Source organism: Convolutriloba macropyga, chromosome 3 (genome assembly GCF_964194025.1).
Source record: "Convolutriloba macropyga chromosome 3, txConMacr16.3, whole genome shotgun sequence".
Classification (NCBI taxonomy): Eukaryota; Metazoa; Xenacoelomorpha; order Acoela; family Convolutidae; genus Convolutriloba; species Convolutriloba macropyga.
The window spans coordinates 29,433,714-29,445,289 of NC_134470.1; the positions used below are offsets into that span (position 1 = coordinate 29,433,714).

The 11,576-nt window shown below is 32.6% G+C and overlaps 1 protein-coding gene across 3 annotated transcripts in view; it reads left to right on the forward strand.

Moving 5' to 3' along the window:
- LOC142336983 (uncharacterized) overlaps positions 1-11,568 on the forward strand; it is a 36,335-nt gene extending 24,767 nt beyond the window's left edge. For all 3 annotated transcript variants that reach the window (XM_075385982.1, XM_075385984.1, XM_075385983.1), the window contains exons 6-8: positions 1,581-1,723; positions 4,745-4,916; positions 11,292-11,568. In XM_075385982.1, coding sequence (XP_075242097.1) covers positions 1,581-1,723; positions 4,745-4,916; positions 11,292-11,405 — 429 coding nt within the window. In that variant the 3' untranslated portion in view covers positions 11,406-11,568. The remainder of the gene's footprint in view (positions 1-1,580; positions 1,724-4,744; positions 4,917-11,291) is intronic.
- Positions 11,569-11,576: the final 8 nt, after the last annotated feature.

Sequence of the window (11,576 nt, forward strand, 5' to 3'; positions counted from 1 at the left end):
AAAAAACAAAAAACAAGTGAGCAGCTGTCGGAAAAATTTCTCCGGTCAAATTGTCAACCGACCATTGAGAAAATTTTTTCCCGTGGGATGTGATTTTTAAGTAAAATCAGCTCAGTATGTACATAGTACAGACCTTATACGAGACTGCCATCAAAAATGTGCCCACTAAGGCCCCAAACTATTGGAGAGCACTATTTGGACTCACAGCAAAGCCAGATACCTTAAGGTGTTCACCTAGAAAACAAACAAAAAAGCAGAAAACGCAAAAACAGGTGAGCAGCTGTCGCGAATGTTTTCTACGGTCGATTATCAAGCGACTTTTGAGAAAATAGTTTCCAGTATTGTGTGATTTTTAAGTGAATCTCATCTCAGTATAAACCTAGCTTTTAAAGTTAATTAAAATCGTTATTTTGAAACTTCATAATTGGTGTTCACCACAGAATTGCTTCGGGAAAAACTTGTTCCAGCTAGAAACAACAGCAGGGCTGAAGAGTGGGTAAGTGCTATGTTAAACTTAAGCGTTACTTTGTAGTACTTACAAAACGGCTGGACCCTTCCTAATAAAAGTGTTAAGTTGTGTTTTTTTGTGTTTTAGTTTAGATTTTTCAAAAGGAACTTTTTTGTTGTTTCGCCGCTGATTGCAATAAAAAGTTGTTTTCAAGTAACCACACTTGAACTTGTTACCGTTGGGGTGCGTTTCAGGTGCGTTTATACTTGAAGTTCAGTTCAGGTAAAATTACCCGGACTTTTTTCAGAGTGTGAGTACAAGAAAGAACTTTTTTTCATACCTTTCAGAAAAACACGGAAGTATTTTTCAACTCAAAATATATCCCGAAATTATTCATTCACGCAATTTGAAGGAAATTAAAAAAAAAATAAAGGTCTCGATTCCGGCAATTTTTACATATTTATTATTTTTTTGGACATATTTGTTGCTATGCGACAAAAATTTCCAAAAAGGAGAAATTTTTGAGATTTTTTGTGAATATTTTCTGTTATTTTTAATATACCAAAATCAAAATATCAAAAATAAATCAAACTATCAAAAAAGCTGAATCAAATGGTGAAGCTTTTTCATACTAGTGACATGAGTATGAATGTTTTTTGAAAGTTGCGGGAAAATCTAATTGCTGTTACTTTTTGTTAATGCCGGTTTATTGTTACTGTCAATGTGATAACTCGTTGGAACTTGGGTTGAAATATTTTCTTGTGTATGATAGCTCTGGATTCGTTTTTGCTGATGTTATTTCAGTACTTTATGGAACGGGAATTTTATAGGTAGAGAGATATGGCTTGTTTTGAAAAGTCAATAGGTTTTTGCCAGCTTCGCGCAACCAATTTTCCAATTCCATTTCAAGTTTTAGACCAATTGCATTTTTCTCGCTCCGCCAGTAACCAATAATCTATTTAGTAATGGATTTCACATATTTAATGAGAACATACTGAAATTTCAAGTTTGTGCAGGTTTTTGATAAATTGATCACAGGTTGCCTTCGATTGGCTAGATTAAAACCGGTTTCCCTTCTCAAGAGATAAATTATTTGTAACCTTGTTTGTGAAAATATTTGCGATTTCTGTAGGTGTTTGACAGTAGGAACAAGGGATATGTGTCATTTGAAGAGATGGAGTATGCTGTGAACAAGTTCATGTCCAGTGCAAATGAGGAAATGGAGCGTAGCAACAATCAACAAAATAATCCCAACGCCACCATACGCAGTCATGGGTATGTTATTTGTTCACGCAAAACTAAATTTAGAAAATTTATGCCTTTTTCCGACCTAGTTTTTGTGGAAAAAATTCGTTTAATCGGTATCTACACTTGATGGTTTGAGGCCATCTCGCAATATTCTTATATGAGAATTGCCTTTTTCTGAAGAAAACAGTGACAACAAATTATGGACAAAAAACTCTTGATTTCTTTGGATAAACATGATGTCATGGCGATATGATTGAGCCAGCGGTACTAATATAATTGGAACAAATTTTGCTTGAAGGCAATTATTAATGATTGATTATCTTATCAAGATCTTATTTCTTGAGTTTCTTGCAAAGATCTTGCATTTCCGTACATATCTTGACGTTTTGTTACTAAGAATCTTACCAAGATCTTACCAAGATTTGTGAAGTATTAATAAGCTTCTTATCAAGATGTTTCACGTTTCATTTCACTTGATATTTGTTCCGATCCACACCTGGGGAGGAGGAACTATATACTCAACTGGGTTTTTTTGTTCAGTCAATTTTGGCCGATCGATATATTAATCGTACAGAATTGTGAGTGGTATCATTGAAAAACCCGTCCAGCGTAGAATACGGAATTCAAAAGACTTTTCCTATTTTTGTTTTTTGCAGGGAGTCATCGAGGTTTTAAGTTTTGTGAAAATTCGACTGTTTTTGTTCACATTATAATATAGTTATAGCTAATACGCTAATATAGTTCCAAATAAGTTAAAATTTTTAACGGCAGAGTGTTGTTGTTACCGTTAGAGATAGAAGAGCGTTGCTGAATTGTTTGATTGAAGTTTTTTTGGCTAAAATTTTTGATAACGTTCTTCAAACTTTTTTCATCAAAAATGGCACAAAAAAATTCAAACTTTTTTCATCAAAAATAGCACAAAATATGCCTTTTTGGTCCAATTTGTTAAAGTTTGCCAGACTTAGTAACCTAGAAACTTTAAAACAGACTCCCTAATCTCAAAAAAGCGATATTTACAGTTGAGCGCCGTATGAAAGTCCTCTGGAAATAAAAAATTTTGCCGTTCTTTGCAGATTTAATTCGATAATTATACAAATTGCATTGTTCTTTTTTTTAATATTTGAAGAATTCCACGCAACAATTGGTCTAATTCGTAAACACTTGGAACACTTGGTCGGTTTGCTGGGCGAGCAAAAAAATTAGGGAGAGGTTCGACAATATCATGGATTCTTAGAATCAGAGACTTTTTGGCTTTTATTTTGATACTGCCTTTTTTCAAAATGTTTTGCTTTTGTTTTTTTAATTTTAATTACTGACAATATTTTTTTCACGGCTCGGTTAATGACAGCTCCAATTTACTTAAATTGGAAGCCATTTTTGGATACAATTTGTTTTCAGAGAATCAAAGGGTTTTTATGGCTTTGAGGAAGAGTTTTTGTAAAATTTAACTGAATTCTTGTCTTTTGCCTTCAATTGTTATTTTTTTGGCAGTCTGATTTTTACGTTTAACCGCACAAAGATCCAAATTTTTTCCTCAAGAACTTTTTCTGTTCATTCGGTTGTTACCTAATGTCTCTTATGTTAATGAATGTATTTGTTTTAAGGAAATTTCTGTGATTTTTTGAACTTGTCAATTTTTTAGCCTATTTTGGCCAACATTTTGTTTATTCTCAGTAATTACAGGTCAATCTTTCCTCTGTATAGAAAACAAACTAATTTTGTGGCCTATTGTTTTAACAGAAGGTTTTCTTGCTTTTGGTACTACGAGTTTTCATATGCAATTTTTTGATATTTGTGCATAATTTCCCATTTTTGTTGTTGTTTTTGTTTTTTTTGTAAATTGTAACATTATTTAACAATCTAACTGAAAAAAACATTACAACATTCGAAACTGAACATACTTTTTGTTTTTATAACATGTCGTTTGAAGCGCTGCGACACCGTTCTCTTGCAGAAATTGGTAGAGTTTTTTTATTTTTGCCCTTGATTTGTTGTTAATATTTGTTGTCATATGCCAAATATTGTTTTTAAAGGTCTCAGTGGCCAACTATAGATAAACATTTGAACTTAATTACTGATATCGGTAAATAGCTAATAGTTGTTTTGACTTTTGAATTAAACTTCTAAAAAAAGAGTAATAGTAATCTTCAACTTATCCCTTTTTGTTCTGGTTTTCGTGTTTGTTCGTATAATACAATGTTGTATCCTTTTTTGTGATTAAGCCTCAATATTTAGAGCTCTTTTTAATTTTTTGTTGAATCAAACAAAAATTTTTCTATTGTTTAAACGTTTTAAATGATGTCTTCAGGGCTTAGACAATTTGTTTCAGAAGAATTTTGTGAACTTTAGATACTTTTCAGTTTTTGTGGTTCTTTTTGTTGTCATTTTGTGATACCCGTTGTTACAAAAAGACGTTTTAATGCTGGTAGATAATAATATTTCTGAAAATTTCTAAAAAGTCTGAAAAACTAGGTTATAATTGGCGTAAATTTTTTATGAGTAAAATGTAATAGGCTTAATAATCATTAATTGTTGTTAATTTTTGGGCTCTTTTTAATGTCCGCTCCTTTTAACGTTCGTCACCGGCTCCATCATTGTAATTTAACACAAACGGCGTTCGGTTATAACGTGAGCAATCAAGGGAAAGAATAAATTGATAGGCACTTCCCTAACTGGCATTTACCTCGAAAGCAAAGTCTATTGATCTATTCTTATTATCCAGGAGTGCATATGGAAAGTCCCAAGTTTTAAATGCCCTAATTGCGATTTATCCCAAAGTCTATTCCTAGGCTTTTCCGAAAATAGAAATGCGTTGACTGTTGCTGAAAAAAAATTTTCAGCCGAAAATTCTTTTATAGCTATTCGCTCAATGTGCTGAAATTGCAGCCAATTACTTACATAACTCGGCAGTGGCGGACATATTACGTAAGGGTCATCCGATAATTTTTTTCAGCGGCTGCAACCACAATTTTCATAATTTCATCAAATGCACCACGTATAATTCCATTATGATCACTTAGTTTCCACAGTTTATGTGAATGTGTGTAGGTATAGCGGGAGTGGTGCAGCGAGCATAGTGTCAGTGCAGGAATTGGAGGACATGTTTTCAGTGACCAACAGAAACAAAGCCAAAGCTGCAATGAAAGAACTGAATGGTGTTGCAGCCAACACAGCCATACAGGACCATGAAACTAACAAACAGTCTGCTAAAAACACTACGGTAAGTCTCATAAGCCGGTGGTGGGGAAGGGAGCGCAGAAACTTTACACAAAGTTGAAGCAATTAAAAGTTAATGCAGTTTCTGATTTAAATCTATTTCATCCTCTAAAAGTACATCAAACAAAAAACTCTATATCTTATACGCTTGACAACTTTTTGCTTTCGAGGTACGTTTGTTTTTATTCAGTCAGTTTTGATTTAGTAACCGTTAAAAATTGTGTTTGGTTGCCTGTCAAGCGTCTTTGTGTTTCAAGTTAGAGTGTCTTTGGAGGGTTTTTGTTTTCTCTGTTTTGCCACAATTTGTCGAACTCCTTAAATTTTTATATTTTTTCTTTGCAATTTTTTGTCATTTTTATGAGACATCAAGTTGATAGAGAATGGAACATTGAAAACGGAAGCTCTGTAAATAAACAATCTTCCAGGTCGAAAGTTCATCAGAGAAAAAATTTACGAAACCAATTAAGGAAATAATAGGAGTCTTCCATCAAGAAAAACTTCGAAGGGATGCTAGTGAAAACCGACATAATATTTTTTAAATTTAGTGGGGAAATTACCAGAAATGACTCCTTCAGTTTGCACAACTCTCAACTTGATTGTGTTAGATTTGGAACAATAGGGTATAATTTAAGCGAAAACTTCAATAGTGAGCACAAGCCAAAGTTCCATAACTCAATATAAATTTTTGTATCAACTCAAGGAACTTCAAGTTTTCAATATTTTTTGAAATCCAATATCGAAATAAGCGTCTTCTTGGCTGCTCTGACTATTATTTAACCCGGATAAACCGCTTTCTCGAGTTAAACAGCTTCTGAACAAATTCGTTCAACACGTGTGTATGATGAACTATTTTTTTCTTTGAGCTTAAACGTAGTAAAGCTCAGCTACTATTGAAAAGAGAACGGCTTACGATCCGTCTAATTTTTGCCCAATCTTTTTAGTTTCCTTTCTTGGCAAAGTTGATGAAAAACTTAAACATATCAGATGAGTGAAATACGTTACCGTTTCTCAGTTTTTGAGTAAAAAACCAGTTTGAATTCAGCTCTAAAAGAAACACCGTTGATGCGATAACGTTTTTTGTTGGCGCAGTCAGAAGCTGCGTTCTTCAAAATTCCAACCAACAAATTGTTCATTGTCAGACCTTGAGATGCAAGTCATAAATAGTTTTTTAGAATTTTTTTGCGCAATGAATAGTCTCTGGGATAACAAAAGCGTATTGCAGAATCCCACTCAGTTTGTTAAATTAGGCAAAAATAGTTGTAAAATTTGATAAAAAGAAGTCTGGGATTTCCCAGTTATAAATCTCTGATTTTCTTCATCCTAAAGATAAAAATCCGCAAAAATTGCACAGCGAAACGACAATTTGGTATGCAGATGACACAGTTCTAAAACATCAAATAGGAACTCTAAAAATAAGCTGAAAAAATTAGAAAATTTCACTTTGTAGTGTCAAAGGAAAACAAATTCATAACTAGTTTATAGAAAATAAAAGTTTAAGTTTTCGCCCAAATGAAAAAGAACGCAAATAAAAATAAATATTGAGAATAAGATCATAGAAGTTAAAATAAAAAAAACTTTTTAGGCTTAATTATTGACTAAAGTTTAAATTTTCAAATACAATGAATGAACTGAATGGTGTTGCAGCCAACACAGCCATACAGGACCATGAAACTAACAAACAGTCTACTAAAAACACTACAGTAAGTCTCATAAGCCGGTGGTGGGGAAGGGAGCGCAGAAACTTTACACAAAGTTAAAGCAAGTAAAAGTTAATGCAGTTTCTGATTTAAATCTTTTTCATCCCCTAAAAGTACATCAAACAAAAGAACGCAAATACAAATAAATATTGAGAATAAGATCATAGAAGTTAAAATAAAAAACAATTGTTTAGGCTTATTTATTGACTAAAAATTAAAATTTTCCGTTATAAAAAGTGAACTTTTTGCTTTCGAGGTACGTTTGTTTTTTTCAGTCAGTTTCGATTTAGTAACCGCTAAAAATTGTGTTTGGTTGCCTGTCAATTGTCTTTGTGTTTCAAGTTAGAGTGTCTTTGGAGGGTTTTTGTTTTCCCTGTTTTGCCACAATTTGTCGAACTCCTTAAATTTTTATATTTTTCTTTGCAATTTTTGGTCATTTTTATGAGACATCAAGTTGATAGAGAATGGAACATTGAAAACGGAAGCTCTGTAAATAAACAATCTTCCAGGTCAAAAGTTCATCAGAGAAAAACTATACGAAACCAATTAAGGAAATAATAGGAGTCTTCCATCAAGAAAAACTTCGAAGGGATGCTAGTGAAAACCAACAAAATATTTTTTTAATTTAGTGGGGAAATTACCAGAAATGACTCCTTCAGTTTGCACAACTCTCAACTTGATTCTGTTAGATTTGGAACAATAGGGTATAATTTAAGCGAAAACTTAAAATAGGCAAAAATAGTTGTAAAATTTGATAAAAAGAAGTCTGGGATTTCCCAGTTATAAATCTCTGATTTTCTGCATCCTAAAGATAAAAATCCGCAAAAATTGCACAGCGAAACGACAATTTGGTATGCAGATGACACAGTTCTAAAACATCAAATAGGAACTCTAAAAATAAGCTGAAAAAAATTAGAAAATTTCACTTTGTAGTGTCAAAGGAAAACAAATTCATAACTAGTTTATAGAAAATAAAAGTTTAAGTTTTCGCCCAAATGAAAAAGAACGCAAATAAAAATAAATATTGAGAATAAGATCATAGAAGTTAAAATAAAAAAAACTTTTTAGGCTTAATTATTGACTAAAGTTTAAATTTTCAAATACAATGAATGAACTGAATGGTGTTGCAGCCAACACAGCCATACAGGACCATGAAACTAACAAACAGTCTACTAAAAACACTACAGTAAGTCTCATAAGCCGGTGGTGGGGAAGGGAGCGCAGAAACTTTACACAAAGTTAAAGCAATTAAAAGTTAATGCAGTTCCTGATTTAAATCTTTTTCATCCCCTAAAAGTACATCAAACAGAAAACTCTATATCTTATACGCTTGACAACATGAAAGATAAAATTTGTTTTTATTAAGGAGAGTATATGAAGAAAATTTAGCTCATGTTTCCGTTATAAAAAGTGAACTTTTTGCTTTCGAGGTACGTTTGTTTTTATTCAGTCAGTTTTGATTTAGTAACCGTTAAAAATTGTGTTTGGTTGCCTGTCAAGCGTCTTTGTGTTTCAAGTTAGAGTGTCTTTGGAGGGTTTTTGTTTTCCCTGTTTTGCCACAATTTGTCGAACTCCTTAAATTTTTATATTTTTTCTTTGCAATTTTTGGTCATTTTTATGAGACATCAAGTTGATAGAGAATGGAACATTGAAAACGGAAGCTCTGTAAATAAACAATCTTCCAGGTCGAAAGTTCATCAGAGAAAAAATTTACGAAACCAATTAAGGAAATAATAGGAGTCTTCCATCAAGAAAAACTTCGAAGGGATGCTAGTGAAAACCGACATAATATTTTTTAAATTTAGTGGGGAAATTACCAGAAATGACTCCTTCAGTTTGCACAACTCTCAACTTGATTGTGTTAGATTTGGAACAATAGGGTATAATTTAAGCGAAAACTTCAATAGTGAGCACAAGCCAAAGTTCCATAACTCAATATAAATTTTTGTATCAACTCAAGGAACTTCAAGTTTTCAATATTTTTTGAAATCCAATATCGAAATAAGCGTCTTCTTGGCTGCTCTGACTATTATTTAACCCGGATAAACCCCTTTCTCGAGTTAAACAGCTTCTGAACAAATTCGTTTAACACGTGTGTATGATGAACTATTTTTTTCTTTGAGCTTAAACGTAGTAAAGCTCAGCTACTGTTGAAAAGAGAACGGCTTACGATCCGTCTAATTTTTGCCCAATCTTTTTAATTTCCTTTCTTCGCAAGGTTGATGAAAAACTTAAACATATCAGATGAGTGAAATACGTTACCGTTTCTCAGTTTTTGAGTAAAAAACCAGTTTGAATTCAGCTCTAAAAGAAACACCGTTGATGCGATAATGTTTTTTGTTGGCGCAGTCAGAAGCTGCGTTCTTCAAAATTCCAAACCAACAAATTGTTCATTGTCAGACCTTGAGATGCAAGTCATAAAAATTTTTTTTAATTTTTTTTGCGCAATGAATAGTCTCTGGGATAACAAAAACGTATTGCAGAATCCCACTCAGTTTGTTAAAATAGGCAAAAAATAGTTGTAAAATTTGATAAAAAGAAGTCTGGGATTTCCCAGTTATAAATCTCTAATTTTCTGCATACTAAAGATAAAAATCCGCAAAATTTGCACAGCGAAACGACAATTTGGTATGCAGATGACACAGTTCTAAAACATCATATAGGAACTCTAAAAATAAGCTGAAAAAAATTAAGAAAATTTCACTTTGTAGTGTCAAAGGAAAACAAATTCAAAACTAGTTTATAGAAAATAAAAGTTTAAGTTTTTGCCCAAATGAAAAAGAACGCAAATGAAAATAAATATTGAGAATAAGATCATAGAAGTTAAAATAAAAAATAACTGTTTAGGCTTATTTATTGACTAAAGTTTAAATTTTCAAATACTGATTGAGTTCTGGAATAGTCAAAACAGTTTTGCGGTATGAGTGGTATAAGTTTACAAACTCTTCGTTTTACCAATAGTTCAATTTAGTGCATCGATCTACGATACCTTAAGCCTAGAACCAATGGAATACTTTATTGCTAAAAAAGATGCATAAAGACTTTTTCTGTAGGAAGAAACATGAGCGAAGTTTTGAAATCTAAGTGCGAAAAGCGTTTATTTTTTTAATAAAAGAGTTATATTTTTAAAAACTATTAAAACTAGTTTTTAAATAATTGTAAGAAATGGACGATAGGATGCATCCGATCCTTTGTCACTCTCAACAATCCAACAAAACTGAGCAACGGAAGAAATTGTGCTATTAAGATAAGTTCAACGGCAATAGCCTTTAAATCAAAATTTGAAAAAGCTGAATATCGTTACTCATCCTGGTCCTTTTCTTATAGTTAGCACTAAAAATTGACGTGTTATTGTTTTTTGTCATAAGTCTGTCGAACTATTCATTCTGCACAGTGAGGATCTAGGTCTAAAGATTGACTGACCTAGTCATTTTATTCTTTAACTCTGCTTTTTGCGAAATGGGAGTTAATTAAAAACACTCATAATTTTGTACATCCGCCCTTTTGTTGTTGTTTTTAACAGCTGTGCTGGTATACTTTTTGTTGTGGCTGGCTGAATTTTGAGACCCAGATACCTACGGTACTCAGTTCTGTCATCAATAGTTAAGAAACCTGAAAACGGATTGCTTCTGTATCCAATAATTTCCTCCCCTTTTATCTGCTTTGATGTTTGATATATAAAAAACGATAGGTTGAAATAATTTAAAAGGGGAATAAATTGTTCTTATAAATAATCTGCAAGTTAAGATAAAATTATTTTTTCATTTTCACGAATGGGGTGAAAGCTGTGATTTTCAGTATAAAAAATAGCGTAGGTCTGAAGGTCTACCCATTTCTAACATTTTCATCCACTGCGTCACAAGACATCTCTTTCGTATATTTGTTTTGAAGTTAAATCAGTTTCAGGGATATATATGCGTTAACATATATGCGCCAAGTTTTTGTAATGTTTGCATTTGTTGGCGGTGAAGTTTTTCTTTTCACCGCTTTCACCGCATTTCTTACATTTTTAAAATCAATTTCAAAACGTAGACAGCTCAACATTTGATGTTTGGGGTCTGATGCCGGAAGTATTACAACCCAAGACAATGTCAATGGTTTCACCAAATCAAATGCCTTGAGTTTTAAGTGTCTTATAAGGTTTTTTTTACTACGATCCATAACGTTAAAAAATCTAGAGATGATTGATTTATCAACCTTGCGGAAGAAACTTGTGGAAGAAGTGAAAATTTGTTCAAAAAAAGACAAAGAACAAATATTTGAAACAAAGAGCATGATAACTTTTTACTTAGTTTTCTTCTTAAGTTAATCCCAAAATTTGAGATCAAAAAAGTTTCAATCAGGCTTCAAATGTTTTTTTTTTATTTTTGCTGGTCTAAGCCCATATTATGAAAAGAAGTAAAATCACTAGTGCTCATTTCTGATGTCAATAGCGAGTATATCAAGTTTTTAGTGCCCAGAATAATAGTTGTTTTTTGAAAACTCTGCTTTCTGTGGTATATTTGGGAAAAAAGCTGGGCAAAGTTTGCGGAAAAAATTGAGCGAAATTTGCTCCAGAGGGCAATGGTTTGAATTATAATAAATTCAGAACCAATGATAAATTACATGCTGTATTAGATATCGAAATGACATTTCGGACTAGTGGTTTCCCAAGTATAATTTCACGCAAGTAAAGTTTTCAGGAATGTTCGAATGTCGATCAGCGTGACTCAAGAATTGATGACCGGAAGAATGAGGATCACTTGAAGACAATCACAGTTGAAGACTTCATTGATGTCATGAAACTCATATTCTGAATCACACACACCAAGCACACCCTTTACTCAAACAACAAACAACTCATCACAACCCTAGACGGTTTCTCATGCCAATTTTGCAGAACATCGAATCTCGACTAATAGAACTTACGCCCATCCCGTCCCTCTCGTAGAATATGACTATCAACAATTGATATTTAAAAAACACTG